Genomic DNA, 18,528 nt, shown 5'->3' on the forward strand with positions numbered 1-18,528 from the left:
ACGAACTACAGTAGTCAGCGAGAAATCATTAAGGCACGTCTATTTATCAGCGAATTAGGGCCATAATTAATTCCAACTGGGCTTGATTTAATCAAATATATTTTAATATATTAATTACACTGGAACAGCCCAAACAGCTTAAAGTTTCCCGGCGTTTTCAGGTTTTAAATATGAATGAATATGAATATATGATAATAGCGCAAGCACACTGACACAAACGGCTCTATGAATTTACGATTCAAATGAATGAAGTGGTTGCAAATGAATAAAACGTATTACATGAACACCATTACTACCAACAGAAGCCAGTCTATAAAAAGCAATAGTGTTAATGTAATATATTTTATTTGTGTATAACCACCGTTTGAATCATAAACCATTTTCCAGTGTAGCACAACTAAGTTGGGCATTCCCATTAATCAAAAAGAGAAAGAAGATATTTAGCAATTCATTTAAAAAGCAAAGCTGATCACAAAGACATCACAGAACCTGTTTTACAGTAAGAAAATATACTTTATATATAGTTTTCTGTACTTGCTTTTCAGATAGGTTTCATATAGGCTTGTCCTTTTGGACAGACTAAAATAAACATTAAAAAAAGCATTTGGCACAGAGTCCAGCTCATTAAACACTTTTACATGTTATACACTCCTTTTGCGTTCAGTCCCCAGGTGTGTGATCCCAAGGCACAAGGAGCTGCAGGGTCCAGGAGTGAGAGTTGGGGGACATAGCACAGGCTTTCACCAGTTACACAGAACATTCATGGCCTTACCGTGCTTAGCTTAGTATCTGGATAGGAAAGGAATAGTTTTTGGGATATTGCATTTTCCATAATCTCATTGCAAGATCTTTTTCAGATCAATAAAGTTGAAGAAGTCCACGTCTCCTTAAATGCTAAGAAAACAAAACTGGCGGTGCATTCCAGCGTACCAGAGGAAAGGAGGTTAAAAAAAGAAATACATAGGATCAAAATTCAACATCAGTAACATTCTTTTATCGTTAAGAGCTTGTGCAAAATATCTTACACTGATTATTTTACAGCGCCCGTCAAAGGCCTGGAAATAAATCATATCTGTAGAAAAATATATGGGGTATAGAGATGTGAGGCATACTTAAGATTGTATAAAAACAGCATAACCTTCATAAGACCTTTGGCATAAAATTTCCTCAGCACTTGTAAAGGAGGTTGGTGAAGGCTGGGGGTTTAAAAGCTCAACTTCAAAAAGTCACCCGAGCTTCCATAAAAGTGACAATGTGATGACATCAAAGGCACTCCGTGACAACCATGAAACGTCTCCAAAAACATCTTGGGAACACCGCGTATTGTGACACAGCAGTGGCAGTGCAGTGGGAATGCTGCAGAAAGGTTCGAGCGTGGCTGTTTGAGTGGACTGGGCAGTCGTCTCACAGTTTTGATCAGCAACACACTCCAGCCACTGGCTGTCCTTAAGCCACAGCTGCTTAAGTCATTTTGGACCCCTCAATATGCACACATGCACACACACACACACACATACGCACGCACACACATATACACACAGCCCTTAGCATTACGACTAAACTGCAGAGACTGAATTTCATGCAATTATACATATGCTAAATATACACTTTCTCACTGGATGGACACAGGCAGTACCCTCAGTGCTGGCTTTTGGTCCCATTGTGGACATAAGGCACACACAGTCTGCTGAGCAGAATCTCAGAATACACTTGGTTCACTGCTCCCTTCACATGGTAGGATGAGGAGGGTTGAGACCACAACTCTTGCTGCTGTGCAGATGCCAGCTGTGTGCTAGTGTCACTCACACTCTCTCCAGCAGGCCTCACTATCTGCAGTCTTCGGTGGACCGGAACTGTGGGAATCAATAGTCTATGAACCTGTAAAGGACACATCGAAAATATTGTATGAGGGTTAACCCCTTTTCACATTACTAATTCCCCTGTTCCCTGTGCATTTTTTCTTCAGTATCACCAATGGAATATATTTCAATGAAGAGTGTGATTAAAAAAACAAACAGAATTTTCATCTTTGTAAGTGTAGATTTCTAAAAGTGTTCTATTTTGTTTAAATGGTCATTTTTATTGTGCCAGTTGCACACAATGTTTTGGTATCAAGAAAGTTGCAGTTTTGCTGTCAGTTTTTATCTCAGCACGGCTGTCCTTGTGGAGAGCTAAGAACTATTTTCCCAGCGGGGGTTCCTAACCTCCTCTTTCACCCCTCACTGCTCACTAGTAGATCAACACAGAGTCACAACATTGCACACATTGAGAGACAACAGTGTCCTAGTTAATCTGATGACAGAGTTACAGGGGGCAAATGTTTTACTTGATCATATTCATTAAAAATATTCAAACTGATTTCCCTTTTACCGGAAGCCACTAAGGGGCCTGCAGAAAGTGGTTGATGGATTCAACTAGTACATAATGATCCCAAGTCCATGTCTACATGGTTTCAGATGTTTATATTATTGTTTTGTTAGTAAGTATATGCTGCAGAAAAATAATTACCAGTGTTGTATTCAAGGAATTTAGATAAATGAAAATAATTAGATAAAGGCTCCAAAAATACCAAACTGCTATGGGTGTGTCAAATTAAATAATGGCTGACAGTGGCATCTCCCAGACAACGTAAAACACCCCAGCTCCAGTGTCAGTGGTAAGCAACATCACCTATTGATGTGGTTCAGTACTACATGTTTGAGCCCCTCCACAGGAAAATAGATTACTTCACTCTTCGCTGAGTTGTAAGTAAAAAGTGCAAAGTGGAGAACAAGCTGTCTAATGGTCATTTTGGACATCTAAGCTAATTTTTGAGACCTTAGGCTTTCATCTTATGATGAGCAGATCATGGGCATATAGTGTCCTTTATTTAAACGCACAGTGCTAACATTATATCCGTAACCTATGGCTAACTAGCTACCTACGGGCAGGACTATGCTCCTGAAATGGAGGACACACAAACTCATTGATTTGGAATGGTCATATTTGCAAACACTGTCGAGAAATCTCTCGTGTGAGAGTAAAGCAATAAAAGTAATTGTAAATAAGTGTTTACCAGTACCACATAAGAGTCATGAAATGCAGGAGTGACAACATGTACTCCCTGTAGCATCTGCTTGATGACAGGGGATAAATGCTCGCATTTACAACCTTGCCTACCCAGAAAGAAAAGTTTCTCTTTATCTGGCGGTGCTGTGAATTTAAAATCCAAGGGCAGTCTGAAAGTGCCTGTTCTTCATGCAGAAATAGCTTCGTTTAAACGTCTAGAATTATCAGGGTCGTTTTGCTATACATTTTATTCACAGTACATGATTATGTTTTCGTAATTAAGTAACTTGAGTCTGGACACATTTTGGTATTTGTTTCAATGTCAAAATATGAAAAACATGGAAAAAATCTAAAGGATGTATTTCCTTTCAGCAAATAAGTGACTATGCGGAACAACTTTTAACAAATGAAAAATATTTTACCATAGCTCTTTTACTTACAAACATAATATAGATTAAAACTTCATTCTCTGCTTGTTTCAGTGAGCCACAAGTGAGAAACAATTAATTGAAATGTATAAAGAGGAGTTTTCAGGCATATACAGAATAGGAGACCTATCAGTTCCTTTTAAGTCTCTGTATAAACTATGTGGTAGTTCAGATGGGTTAGATGTGGTCTAACTGTGCTGGGTTAGAGTGTTGTGTTCTTCAGTTTAAGTGGACCTGTGCGCCGTTTTACTGATCCATATGGAAGCAAAATGCAACCACTTCACACATGCTGCACCTCCCTCATCTGCACCCAACCTGCTCTTTACTAGCTAATAAACAGCCTCCTAATTGCTAATTACTCATTAACTGATCTGATGACCAATTTATAGGCGAATAAAAAAACAGCACGGCTGCTCTTTAAAATGAGATTTACTAGGCTGGAAGGGCAGGTTGTGTTTCTAAGGAATCCCTGTGTATGAACTGAAGAGTTTGGACTGAGTGCTTGGAGGAACAGCGTCATTCTTACTCCCATACACACATATAGGCAAAACAAAGGGGACTGGAATGAAGCCTGGCCTCATATTCCAGGAAAGTTGGGTTTAAGCTCAAAGATGGTGAGTCAGCAAGTGTGTCGACTGGGTGGTAAATGCAGCCCATAATTCTATAATTACAGAAACAAATTCACAGCATTAGCACAGAGGCCAAGCTTCTCTGCTGCCGCTGTGTATTTTGGCTCCTTATGTTTCGCACACCACTGGAAGAGATTAATATAATAACCCCAGCAACATAACAGCAGAGCAGTAATACAGGGTGGTATTATTACTCTGAAGTCAAACCTCATAATAAGTTATATAAGTCAATTACACAGAATAGCAGTTTAGTTTGTTTATATGACAATATGACCCGCTTGGCATGTCTGGTATATGGATATTATTTAATGTGCATGAGAAAGCTGTTCTCACCATTTATGGATCTCTAAAACATTACATTTTCAAGATTTATGTAACCTTCAAATGCCTAAACTTCTGCTCTAAATTTCTGCCAGTTTTTTAACGTCAATGTGCCATTGGGTTTACCTCATGAAAATGGCAGGCACAGCGCCCCTGCAGGAACTCTTTATAGCGGCCCATGGTGATGCTGAAAGTGTCGATCACTTCATATCCAAGGCGCCTGGCACTTTCCAGAATCTTCTTGTTTATGTCATACAGCTCCTGCACTCCAGACTAAGGGTGGGAAGAGAATGTGATGTACTGTAGGTTTGTAAGAATTAAATACATTTAACCTGAAATTACTGAACATCTGAAACCCAGGCTATAGTATAATACTCACCAGAGAGAGAGAGCGAATGCCATCCACTGGAAGATGGAAGCCCATTCCTAAAGACTTTACCACCACCATAATATTCTGTAGCTTCTCTCTAAGTAATAACAGAAAACATGGTTACATTTCATGACGGAAAGGAAAAGTCATATACTTGTCATAAACCTTTCACTCAGCAGGTGGTGGTGAAGCTGGACAAGACAAAACCCAGTAAAACTTCATAACAACATAGATAGCTACGTTAAGAAATGCTGTGCGAGACCTATTTGGATTTTTTCTGTTAATTTGTGCTTGAGCTTGAGAATTTTAATTGTCAGCAAGCTTTGGCACAATCTGAATTAATTATTCTACTTAATTCCGGCACATTTCCACAAAACGTCTCCAATTACAGCTAAAAACAATCTTGTACGCATGGATCATTTCATATCAGTTTTTCTCTGTTTTTTAGTTTTCCAAATGGGAACTTTTGCTTTTCATGACATTCTAATACATCTGTTAGTGCAGTACTTTACAGTTTTCAAGGCTCTTTTTTTTTTAAAGAACAGAAACTGGGAGTAGTGTGTGTGTGTGTGTGTGTGGGCACATGTTACCTCTCCAGGACCTTCTGTAAAGTCTTCAGATGGTCCAGGCTAAGCCACTGGACCCCTCCAACAACCAGCACTGTCTGAGGGGAGTTTTCCAGAGGTCGCGACCTGCCATGGGTCAGAAGCCACAGCACCGCAGGTCAAAGATCACATCCACATGTCAGCAGTAATCATCAAACCAGTGATGCTAATGAGCCATAATACAAAAAAGTAAGGAATTTTCAAAAGTAAAAACACACACATACACAGAAACACACACATACCTAATTATGTGGGCCTATATACAGTTATATACAGGGGTAGAATGATGAATCTTGTGGCCAAACTTTAGCTACATTAATTATTTCTTCCACTTGACTCTTCTCTTTTCTAATGTGTTTTGATAGTCATTATTGTTATCCTAGTCTTTTGTACTGCTAACACTGCCACTGGTACTAAAGCTATGTTTTATCTTTTAGCTTTGATGCAATTTGTTCAGTTTTCAACCAAACAGGCTCTGGATTTCATGCACTAGAATGAAGAGTAGTTGCTTGGTTATTAATGCTCGATATTTATGAGTAGATTGGGGGTTTCTTAAATGGTTAAAAATGGTTATAAAAATAAAATCTCCAAAGCAAGTGACAACTTGGGCTGTAGGCCAAAATGTGTTGTGGCAGGAGCAGTGAGCAACAGCCTATGTTGAATCTTGAAGATATATCATTATATCAAAAACCTGGAAATACAGCAAGTACATAATAGGTGGAGGACTGCAAAAGTGAGAGCATAACAGCACTATCATAATGCCCACTGTCTTTTACATAGTGACATTTCATGACAGACCAACAGAAATGGTGAAAATCACTTTGAACATTAGTACATTAACTTCCATTAAAGTTATGTATGTTTTTTTTCTTCTCCTGTTAAGTTACCACGTTTTCTTAGGACAATGTATAAGGTATTGCTTATATGTATAAGGTATTACTAGTTATTATTCTTTCCCTGCTGACTAAACAAGTCTTAATTGTTTTGTTATTCATGTTGTTAACTGCACTTCAACATCTTAACAGAAAAAAATAAACCGGTTCCACATAATCAGCATCTGTGTTACATATCTTTCTCCCCTTGATGCCCACATCAGTAGCTGGGTGAGATCAGGCAGGCACTGAGCCAGCAGCATCACTCAAGCCTACTGATGCTTCACACACACACACAAAAGCAGTGCCTAGCCACTTACACAGCCCACATCACAAAGACACGCATACAGCCTCAGAGCCTGCGAACAAAGTTTCTGCCACTTCAGCCAGTCGCCAAACCAACATTCACAGCTTGCAGGCTATCAGCCTTCCCACAAACACATGGAGACAAACACTGCCTTTCCCTCGCATTGTATACACATGCAAACAAACCCACCCAAGATACATGGTAATTTCTCATGCAGGCATAATAACACTACTTGCTGAGTGTTGCTCAGCTCTGATATAACTAATTGAAGTAAAATGCACATAGATTGCCATAGCTGACTGGTACAGAACTTTAACATAATGTGGAGGTTTTGTAAACGTTCTTTAGATTTGTACTTTAAAGAATCTTTTGTATCTTTAAAGAACAACACTTTGAAAGTGCCCATAAATACTGGGCACTAGATTATGTAATGGAAGATATGTGAACATACAATAACATTCAAAAGTTTGAAATCATTGTTTCAATAATATTTTGCAAATTCATGAATAACATGATTTCAGTAATCTTACTTATGCCAGAACAGCTTCATAACATTTCATAACATTTCCAGGAATTTATCTGTAATAGCTGTATGACATTAATGGCCAAGGTCTAATAAAACTAAGAACTACATATGCCTCCTATTTGAAATGTAGTCATCAAATCTCAAGCCAGGTAAAGTACTGAAAGAAACAGTAACAACAACAAAATATAACTAATATTTAAACTTTTGGATCACACTACACACACACACACACACACACAAAAAGACTGACCTCTCTAAGAGCTGTTGCAGGGCTCTCTGGAAGGTGGGTCTCTGACTCTTGTGTAGCCAGAATTGTGGGTAGTAGGAGTAGCTGATGAGTGTTCTGCCCTGGTTCAGGTTGCGGTAGACGATGGTGTCATGGGCCTTGTCCCAGTCCTCCAACGTAGTGTTCACTCGCTCCATCAGATAGTACATCATCCCCCGGTTAGTAGAGTCACCGATGAACAGGACCTAAGGGACAACAGGAGTCAAAGAATCCCCTTTTAAAAATATATAAATCGATGCACCTTTGGATTTCTGTTAGTGCTATGTTGTATCTGTATTCTCTTAGATGTCACACTTATTGCATACTTCTATATAAACTTCATTGTAGAATGACTGAGATACAGAGGGACTGATCCATCATAAAACAGTCAAAATGATTAAAATGGTGCTGTACATCACATTGGGTCCAAAAAATCTGAAAAGCTTAACATATCTTCTGGAAATTTGCTGGAGAGACAGAGAGGCATGCATGGTGATGGGGAGATGGACAAGAACGCATTTGCACTCCGAGCATAAGTCATCTCAGCAGCCTCAGCGTGTGCCAGACTGTACACACATGCTATGTCACCATGACATCGGAGACAAACAGTACAGATCAAACTCAGAAACTCAAACACACACGTCTGATGCCTCACAACCTTCTCCTCCAGCCTCTCTTTCTCAGTGTGCTGCCACGGATGAAGGAAATGAAAGATGATTGAAAGAGAAAAAAAAAACTGATGGAATAAACAAGCATGGCATTGTAAGGGCTGCTGTGAGCCAGCGGAGATCACAGCTTCTTAGCGGCAGTTCACAAGAATTTGATAAGCTGGAAACGAGGTCTGGTGTGTGTGTGTGTAAGAATACCAGACTACATCACGAGGTCATGTGTATGTGTGCTGAGGCAGGATAAGTTGGCACAAGGAATGCCAGCCAAAAATCACGAGTATGTGCCATGATCCATGGTAACAATGTGGTTGCAGAAAGATACAAACTTAAATGCAAGCATCTAAGTTTAACATCACAGATAAACTAGTCTTTAGATATGGCTTAACTGGCACCAATAGGCAACAGTCACCAAGCTGCCTTTGTGGTCATCACCCAAAGTAGCTCGGAACTGGGGCAGTTCAGTGAAATTCAGTTTTTCCCTTTTTTGGGTGTCTGAAGTCTTCTTTATTTTTTGTACTGAAGCTACAATTCTGAAGCTATAATGGACGCTTATGAGCACAGATTAGCATCAAGCAAACTACGTGCCTAAATCTTCACATACCAAGGCTAGGTTGGCAGTCCATTGCAGGGCACGACATTGCTTAAGTAAGGTTAAATAAACTACTGAAAAACTACTTGAGTAATTATTTGAACCTTTTTTTGTATATTAACAATCAAATATTTTTTTCTGTGTTGGCTTTGCTGTCTTTGGAAATAAACTGTACAAACAAAAAGCAAAATATGATATTAGAAAAAACACTGTTCTGAGGCTGACCACAGCATGCTCCATTAGTATATATATGCATGTACACATTGCATGTTTTCTATGCACTGTGTAAAACACAAGATTTGGATTAAACTATATGCCTTTCATGATTAGATGGTTATTTAAGGCTTCCTAGTTTTATAACAAAGTAGTTTAGAATATCTGAAAAGTATGGCATAGTTTGCTGTTGTTTCATTAAGTTATTATTTGATAAGAGTCAAAATGATGAGTAGATTACTGATTTAAAATGATAAATTTCATCAACAGTCCTACTGTTGACTATTAGCTTACATAAACTAAAGTAGCTAGCTAACAAGCACTTAAACATAGAAAACAGCTTTAAAATGGGATTCACATATATTTATACTCTCTGTAAAAATTAAACAGTAAAAATTAAAGTGACATACTTTTATTACAAATGTAATAATTTTATTACAAAGGTACTTTATTATTCAAGTAAAACTAAAAAATGTATGGTTTAATTTTATTCAGACTCATCAAGCACTGTAATGAGTAGAGTAAAAGTAATTGGTTATTTTCACCTCTGCCTGTGGGTTTGTTTTGGGTACATGTTATGCTAAAACTGTTGTCCATGGTTAGTAATTTTACATCGAATGACCTTTCCTATTAAAGAAGACAATTCTAGGCCACAGTAAGCAACAAAACCCAGAGGTCTGGCTAGCAAGAGCAGACAGGTAAAAGCTTGCTTTTTTGTTAGCTACATTAGTTTTATAGTCTGTGCGCAAATATTAAAAACTGAGATTTCTTTTCCATAAACTGCTTTAAAACACTCTAAAATACATTAAAAAATGTCTGTAATGTGGATACAGAGCACCAGGCTATTTAATGTGATAATTTATGAGGCCTCTTACAAAAGACAAAAGCACAGTGAGGTTTTCTGCTATTCGCCTTTGCAGCTAATCTGTGGAAAAAATGAACTTGCTCAACATCAGCAAGTAAACTACAAGCAAGTAGCACAGAATGACAAAAGAGAGAGATAACTTCACTCAGTACACTCAATTCTTACTCTTCCTCTTTGTACTGACCCACTTCTTCTGTGTCCCTGTCTTGTCTTCACTCTACTCTCCTCTCCCTTGAACATATGCAGCATATGTACAACATTACTATGGTAGCTACAGTCTGGTATAGACAGAGGTTCTGAATCACACTGCTTTATCATCTGCTGTCTGACTGTAATGGTACAGCTTCACTCTAACAAGCTAATTTCACATCAAGTGGGAAAGTTCCAATCATTTGGCCTGGTTTGCAGTTAATGCTCCTAATAGTACAACTCCACAGGAGAGACTTGGAACTCAGTAGCAGTCTTAAGTTTGAACACAGCTAAGGCATGTTTTTTTCATAATCCTTAAGACATTATTTTCTAAAGACTCGTTTAAATGTTTTAAATTTGTTTCAAAGGCAAATCTAAATAGGAATCATGATGTCTATTTCTTGTTTATTTCTAATATAAAAATGATACTTTACAGCAAGTCATCAAGTAAGTTTCTTGTAGAAGTTTAATTTTGTGAAATTTAGCATTGAGAAATACTGTGCTACAATCATTATCATCCAAATTACTATGTGCAGAATGCCTGTCCTCATTAAGAGGTTTCAGTCAATTAGCTGTTGTAGGGTGTGGAAAGGGTGGATCTAAACACCCCTTTTTGGTTTGAAGGCCAGTATTACTGACTGTAGTACTGTAATTCCAGGCTAATTCTAATGTATTAATTCACAGTTTTGCCATTTTCAGTACTATTCTAAAAGTAAAGAAAAGTAAAGAAAAATCCTTTTGTCTCATATTATACTTGTCAAAGATGCAAAAATGGTGATTTAGGCTGAGATCCTAATGGCTTATCGTAAATGTGTGCCAGCCTGTTCAATGAACAACTGACATTTATTGACAATTAACTGTCTCACCTTCTTGTTCATCATACATGTCTGCAACAGAGGCTGCTCCAACACAGGGTGATAACAGCTGTCTGGCTGCCAAGCAATTTCCCTCCAATCACATGTCCTGTTGTCCGAACAGCTTAAGCATGGCACCACCCAGCGCCCTGTAAACAGACATTCAGTATCATAGTGAGTTCACTAAACCTTCTCAGTTGATGCAAGTGCACTGCATTCAGTGTTCTGACATCTGAACTGTAGATCCTCTCTAAATTTTATCTGCGTCCAGCGTTCCTAAACCCTATTGCTGCTATCTCTGATATAGCACTGCTGGCAAAGATGAGGTCAAAAGACTGACCATTAACTCTTTAACCCAGTGTAAATTAACCATCCACAAAAAAACACTTGGGTTTTGGTATGTGAACAATGTTATAATAAGCTTTGAGGCAGCTGTAAGCCAATTAGGAAAAATTATTACCCACTATCACTTAGAACTGTGCACGAAGTATGAATATAGTGGTAGAACGTACTCTGGTTGAACTTAAAGCTTAAAGAGCTACATTAATCATTGCCTGTGGAAAAAAGCTAGCAGAAGTATAACACGCACAAACCAGAGAAGAAAGAGAGAGAGAGAGAGAGAGAGAGAGAGAGAGAGAGAGAGAGAGAATAGGAAATACACTAAACAGTGTATTGATAATTGTGTTAGAAATGTATTGATGTTACACTGACATTGTAGTAATACTGACAATATAATCTAATTAAATGTAATGCTACTGCATAAGACTTTAAGTAAAAGGTTTAAGAACATATTGCCAGTGAAACCAGTCTCCAGTTGGGTTTCACCAGGTGAGAATTTGTTTTTAAACAAAATCAGATGCTTGGCCTAAGTAGGCCACTAAACAACCCTTAAAGGATGTTAGGTGAGAACAGGCGGCATTTCCAGAGTGTGCAATGCAGAGCAAAATGTCTGGGTACACACTGAAAAATGAATAGAATATATTAGTTTTAAAAGGCGTCTATAGTTCGAAACCATACATCATTTACTAAAAGCAGAAAATAGATAATATCATCATGAAAGAATCTACAGCACCTGTTTTGTCCTTAAGTGAGTTATGAACATCAGCATAGCTAAGAGAGAGTGCGGTATATCAACTGCGTATTACTGAGGGGAGTTGGAGGTGTTGATATTAGTCTGTTAAAGAGAAGGGAGACGAGCATCAGCTCACCGGTCTCATCCCCTGAAGAGCAAGGTTGTGCTGTTGCCAGAGGTTTGCCTGAAGACTTTAGTCCAGCAATGGGTTCTAGGCCGCAGGGCAGGTCAGGTCTGACCATCAAGCCACAGTCCTGCATACACACAAAAGAGAAAAAAGATATTGTGAGACAGAAAGAAAGCAAATGAATGCCTCCAAAGGAGATGAAAGCTAAACAGAGAATGGCTGATATGTCCTCTTTTGATTACAAACATAAAGATGACATTGACTGAAAACTGAGAATCCATATTTTAAGTGTAATTCCTCACGTTTTTTCAAGAAGCTATGATTGAAAAATAATTAATATACAATTAAGACCTGCTTTTGCTTGTGCTATACTGTGATACCTTTGACTTATAAGGATTAAGCACCAAAGGCATATAACTCTGGATTCTGAATGAAAGCGAATGAGTTGATTTTTCCATGCATATTCTTCCATATTCTGCCTACTCTTTCATGTGGTGGCGGGTACCTCGTTTCCCTTTTGGGCCAAATCAAAGAGCCGCCCATCCCACTGCAGACTCTCTAACAGGCAGAGGTCAGGGATCAAACCAACCTAACGGCGGCAAGGGGGCCGGACTGCCCTCCGCAGGCTCTGGCAGGAGCCACCAGGTCTGGCTCCACTTCAGAGAGAGTGAGGCCCTGCTCCTACCCACCTCTTCCATCACCCCTTTCCCCACTCTACACTTTACACAGGGGCTTCGCGTGGACACTTCACATTCCCCACCGGCCTGCTGCTGCTGTCGACAAAGTGCCACAAGACAACTTAACAGGGATTTTCTTGTTCGTACCTGTGGACGGTGCATCCGCGCAAACACGGGCGGACTATTTGATTCGGCGGGGGCCGCATAAATCAGCCCAGAAAACCGCCTGCTACTTTTCTCCTGCCACGCATCGCTCTGAAACCTCACAGCCTTGCGCCAAAGAAAAACGTCTGTAATTATGGCACATTTAGAAGGGGGACCGGTTTTCTTTTCTCTGCTTTCCTCCATACAAATGACAGCTTTATGATACAAATTTCAGACCATGGACAATAAAGCATATTTAGTTGCATTCAATTAATTTGTGGCATGTACAGGAATTTAATGGATGGAAAGTGCTGTCTGAGGTAATATTCTTGTGCCAGGACTGATGACAGGTGTGAGAGTGTACCAAGTGTGTGGAAGCTTTCACACTTAACAATATGGTTGTTCAATGGGTCCTTTAGTAAAGGCAATGATTCTGTTTAAAACTTTTTTAAACAGTTTTATATAGAACCATTTCATGTTTAAATAGTTCTTTGCATGGTGAAATGGTTTTTGAGATTGATGGAGAATGTGATGCATATGTTTCTATATAAAATCTTTTTGAAAATGGTGCTATATAACAACAAAAAGAGTTCCATTGTTACATGCTTGCCATTGTGACAACAGAATAACCCTTACGGTGCTATACATAATTATATTCAAAATGATTCTACATAAAACAATGTAGGCATGAAAATGGAACAAACTGCAATCTACAGTTGAATGCAAAAATTTGAATGCCCCTGGTCAAATGGCATGCTCTGTTGATTTTAAATCAGAAACAAGTTAAAACATCCAGGGAACAAACTTAAATGTGGCATTTCCTGCAATTTCTAATGCACAATTTCTATCGAATTACTAAATCTAACATTTTTGGAAAGAATAAAACATAAAACATTAAATGTGCCACAGCTTTTGCACAGGCCACATTTATGTTTTATTTTCCCTCAATATATTAAATTCAGCAAAGAAACAGTGTGCAAAACAATGTGAGGAAGTGTGTTCTCTATAGAGGATGTGTTAACTTATTTTCTCAAGCCAAAACTTTCACATACAACTGTATTGTCAGTATGTTCTACAGTGTATAAACAGAATATATTTTGAGAAAGAAAGAAAGAAAGAAAGAAAGAAAGTCTTACACAAAAATATATACTCTATATACATACTTACACTGATGCCGTCGGAACAAAACTTTGTATCTTCAAAATGGTAACTTTACAGAAGGAAAAAACATTCTTTCTTTTTAATGTAAGTCAATGGAACCAGACTTTTTATCCAAGTAATTTTGGAGAACTTATTTTGGTTCATTCATCATTAAATTTGCATACATTACAAAGGAAATGGGTATTTTAAAATTTTGTCAAAAACTGAAAAACATCAAACGCAGAGATATGAGGTTTTATTCAGACAGCAGCGATATATTCAAAAATGTTATTGTGAACGGCCTTTAACATTTATCTAATTCAGAGAAATAAAGCTGGCATATACCAGTGGCTCCTACGTCTGGTCCGAAGTAACCCTACTCAAGAAAAATGTTAATGCTTTCATAAACACACCCACTTCAACACCACAAAAGCTTGTTATTGATCTGATTAAATGAATCAGCTGTACTACAGCAGGGACACATAAATGATGTAAATGTGCAGAACAGGGATTCCAGGACCAAGGTCCTGATCACTGCCATACCACAGTTATCAAATCATTATTATGTATTACACAATCTTTGATATGAGAGAAAGCTGAAGTGACATTATTCTGCACAATCCATGTGCCTCATGCAACTCTTCTGCTTCTTGATCTTCCATCTCCTATGCACTGCCATATCTAAAGTGTGTGAATGTTTCAGCGCTGAAGGAGCCACTCAAGTCAGTTACAGTGGTCACAGTCCAAAAGAAACAGCGGCTTAATCTCCTGTGATCAAAGTGCTGGGCTAAAGCGCGCAGATAGAGCTGTCCGGATTACTCCCCTGCATCCTCCATTAGATCATGCTTTCTGCGGCCTCCAAGGCACCTGCTCTGGGACGGGCCCCAACAAAGCCCTCCACGCTCCTCAACGGCCTCTCCAGCCAGCCTTTATCCTCCCAAGACCAACCTTCCAGAAAAAGCTCAGAGCTCTTACAAGAAAAGTCTGGCTCTTAAGATTGTGTTCTAAAGAGCTGGTGTAGGGGGACAAAAGCACACTTCACTGAATGAAAGAGATGAAAACATACAGTACTGTTCAACAGTTGGTTGTAGTTACGCATATAAATCATGGTAATGCGCCTATCCTGTGCAACTTTTGCTAATCAGCAGCAGACAAGTATGTCAAGTGACAACAGTTTAAAGGTCTATATCTATAATAAACACTGATAATAAATTCCACTGTAACCTACATAATAAGCTATGTAAACACTAAGTATAAATTATACTTACTTAATATAAAGTATAAAACTTGAAATAAGACAAGAGGTAAATGACAGAGGAGACAAATAGTCTTTCACAGCAAAGACCACTGCATACTTACAGAGTGAGTCAAAAGTCACAGGACACCGTTTTATTTTATTTATTATTTTATCATCGACTTTCATCTCTGGGGTCATCTCAAACAAATTGTGTATGCTGAGAAAATCCGCAACAAACATCACCTTCAGCACTGTATCGTGGAGGCTTGTGACAGCATAAAAAATAAAGTACAATAAAACGGTGTCCTAAGACTTTTTTGGCTCACCCTGTATTATTCAATGATGCAAACTGTAAACTTACTCCTAGCAGCAGTTAAGAATGTCAGGGTGCAGTCAGAGTGCAGACAGAGCATAGGAAGTCCCCAGCCATGTTGCCCCAACACTGCACAAGGGCCCTTTTGGTTGGTGTGTATAATAAGTATATTTTATATTTCCTCCACTATTCTTCAACATCTGTTTCAAGCTTTATCCCAGTGATAGAGCTTGTGTGTCATCTTGAGTTCATCGAAATTCATCACTCTTAAGCATACTCTCAAATGTAGTACTAACTGTCTGTGGTTCAGCTCAGTAACTACACTCCAATAAACCGTTCATAATGTTTCACATTCCATTATGTGGTTAGTGTAATTTTCATTACTGTAAAAGACAGGGATTCATACAAGACTCAAGAGAGCTCCTAAATAGAGTTATGACTAATTCTGAACAGTTATTAAACAGGGTAAGGAGTAACGCCATGGCCTTGCATGCTGGCGACTGGGTTTCGTATACATAAGTGGAGACAACTTGATAGACTGTAAATAAATAATTTCACAATCTTTTGGTATGTGAGTTATATAATTTACTTCCATAGTATATAAGTTATTGCACAGGTATTATCTGTAAAATAAAAACATAACATTATTGTCTATAAACTAACAAAAATTATGTGAATTCAAACTTTTGGGTAGTGAACACACATGAGATTATAAACTACCAGTCTTGATGTAGACAAAGAAAATGCTTCCAGATCAAGTGAGTTTTCCTGTACAGGATATAAGCAGAGGGTGGCCCTCTACACAAGAGTGCCAGGGGTAGAGTAAAAGAAACAGAGAGAAAAATGCATGACAAATGGTGAAATGCCAGAATGACTGCAAAAGACAGCTAGCATTTTTTTTATTTTTATTCATATTAAAAAAACACATAAAAACACCCAACACATTTTCTGAAAGTCTTGGTATTTTTCAACACAACAAATGTTCACTTTACTGGACTTGAAAATAAAAAATAAAGCCTGACCAAATACATACCAGTCTCTCTTGGCTCATGCTGTGATATTTGACTGATTTCATCAGCTAAACTGAGAAAAGTGGTGCTCCTGGCTATTTGCGAGGCTCTGAATTCAGTTATGCTAACTGAGGTTGAATTATATGTCTGCTACTAGCTTCCAACTTCCCAACAGATATGGCCCAGACAGATAAAGACATATAAGTAGCATTACAGAAACACTGCTAATCACATCTGTCTTTATAGATCAGCCTGTTGTTTAATTAATGTGAGGTCTAAGCTGGGTGACGAATGGGTGACCAATACTGCCATCTGACTGTGGCAGGTGCATGGCCTCCATTTAAGTCCATCTGTGGTCACTCATATGCAGCCTTTGTTGTGACAGACTGAAGTGGCCTCACAAAGAGAATTCCATGTAATCCTATGGAAATAGGATTAGATAAAATGCAAGTCTGTAATCTTAGGCAATAGTTAGGTTTACAGCTAATCTCAAACTCTATAGAGTTCTTCTAAAAGAGGGTAGAAAAACTGGCAGCGATTTGCAACAGTTTGCCATTCTTTATTTAGGGGAAAAGCAGAGAGAAAGAGAGTAGATCAGCTTTTTTTTTTTGTAACACTGTCCACTTTTGAACATGGTCTGGATAGATCAAAAGGGCAAAGGAGGAAAAGAGGTAGGAAAGGGAAAGATTCAAACAAGAAAAAAAAAGTAAAAAAACATTAAAAGCATGGTTAAAATATGTCAGGGCCTGTGAGAGGGAGTGACTGGCAGATTAGAATTAGAAGGACTGTCAAAAAAGAACGGCAGAAACTCAGAGAATAAAATAACCATGAAGATAGATCAGTCGCATCCTAACATTTTTTATATGTTTCTTGCACACGGACAACTTTTTTTAAACATGTGGGCTTCACCTGTTGAATGACAACTCTGGTCTCAGCCAAAATGCCTCTTTCATTGGGTACTGGCTAGCAGCTTCTACAGCACATCGCAAGCAAAATTCCAACAAGATAAAAATAGCAAACAGAAGGAGAGGTAACACATAAGGTCTTTGTACTTTACAGGCAATGTTTCTGTAAGTTCTATTTCTCTTTAAGTGTATCATTCATATGCACTAATATTTTCAGTATTTCAGTAATCTCTATGTTTATGAGTTACTTTACTACATTAGAATCATTCATTTCATACATGTAGGCCTACATACATGTTTTATATAGGCTTATTACAGTACATATGTATGCCTATGTTGGCCTTCTGAAAGGTTTTGCTTAAATGACTAGTGTAGACAAACATACAGACAAATTTCAAAGAAAAGTGATTCTACTGTTTTAGCTATGCAATGTACATTCGTCATTTTTTATGTATAACAGTATGTCATATCTCTACTGTGTGTCTATTTGAGGTAATTCACAACATGTTTTGCTGAAAATGTGAGCTGATTTAGGCCCTACTCAAGCTGGGTAAGTGCTGTAATTTGAGTGATTGATGAGGATCTGTGATTTTTATTCATTATAAAATCTGCAATGTCGGTAGTTTTCTGTAGTTTTTACAAGTCTGCTCAGGTATAATTCTAGAGCGAAAGTATAATTTTTCAAACTCTGAGTTTTTTCAGTAATAGTAGTCCTCACGGCAATGTAATAACAGTAAGACTAATGTAAGACTTTGGAGCAAAAGAGAAAAAGCTAACTGCAAAAATGGAGCTGTTGGCCCAGTTCCTTTACCTCAAACTTCAAAACCCCTACTGTAATCTAAAAAAGGTTTGGTGATGAGCTAATCAGAAGTAGAATTAAATTAAACATACCTCTTACAAGGCAGAACAATTTCTGTCCTGTTGGGTGAAATTTCTTAAATTAAGTCCACTTTACTAGCCTAATACTATTGTATGTAGTATCTAGAACTATGTGTAGTAACTGCAATGTCAATGTAATTGTAATGTAATTTAGATGCTTGGGTAAACATCTAGGTTATGGGGTTTCAATACAGGCTACCTGAGGTAACCAGGGGAAATTATAGAGACTTCTTTCTGTAGGAATGGGGAAAGCATCACCATTACAAACATGTTTA

At 38.1% G+C, this 18,528-nt stretch overlaps 1 protein-coding gene across 2 annotated transcripts in view; it reads right to left on the reverse strand.

Moving 5' to 3' along the window:
* Positions 1–492: 492 nt before the first annotated feature.
* The window catches only part of cped1 (cadherin-like and PC-esterase domain containing 1), an 84,888-nt gene continuing 66,852 nt past the window's right edge, over positions 493–18,528 (reverse strand). For both annotated transcript variants that reach the window (XM_017712185.2, XM_017712183.2), the window contains exons 15-21: positions 11,958–12,075; positions 10,762–10,898; positions 7,357–7,577; positions 5,387–5,488; positions 4,806–4,893; positions 4,553–4,699; positions 493–1,878 (exon numbers count right to left, since the gene is read on the reverse strand). In XM_017712185.2, coding sequence (XP_017567674.1) covers positions 1,639–1,878; positions 4,553–4,699; positions 4,806–4,893; positions 5,387–5,488; positions 7,357–7,577; positions 10,762–10,898; positions 11,958–12,075 — 1,053 coding nt within the window. In that variant the 3' untranslated portion in view covers positions 493–1,638. The remainder of the gene's footprint in view (positions 1,879–4,552; positions 4,700–4,805; positions 4,894–5,386; positions 5,489–7,356; positions 7,578–10,761; positions 10,899–11,957; positions 12,076–18,528) is intronic.

The sequence above is a fragment of the Pygocentrus nattereri genome, chromosome 1, assembly GCF_015220715.1.
Source record: "Pygocentrus nattereri isolate fPygNat1 chromosome 1, fPygNat1.pri, whole genome shotgun sequence".
Classification (NCBI taxonomy): domain Eukaryota; kingdom Metazoa; phylum Chordata; class Actinopteri; order Characiformes; family Serrasalmidae; genus Pygocentrus; species Pygocentrus nattereri.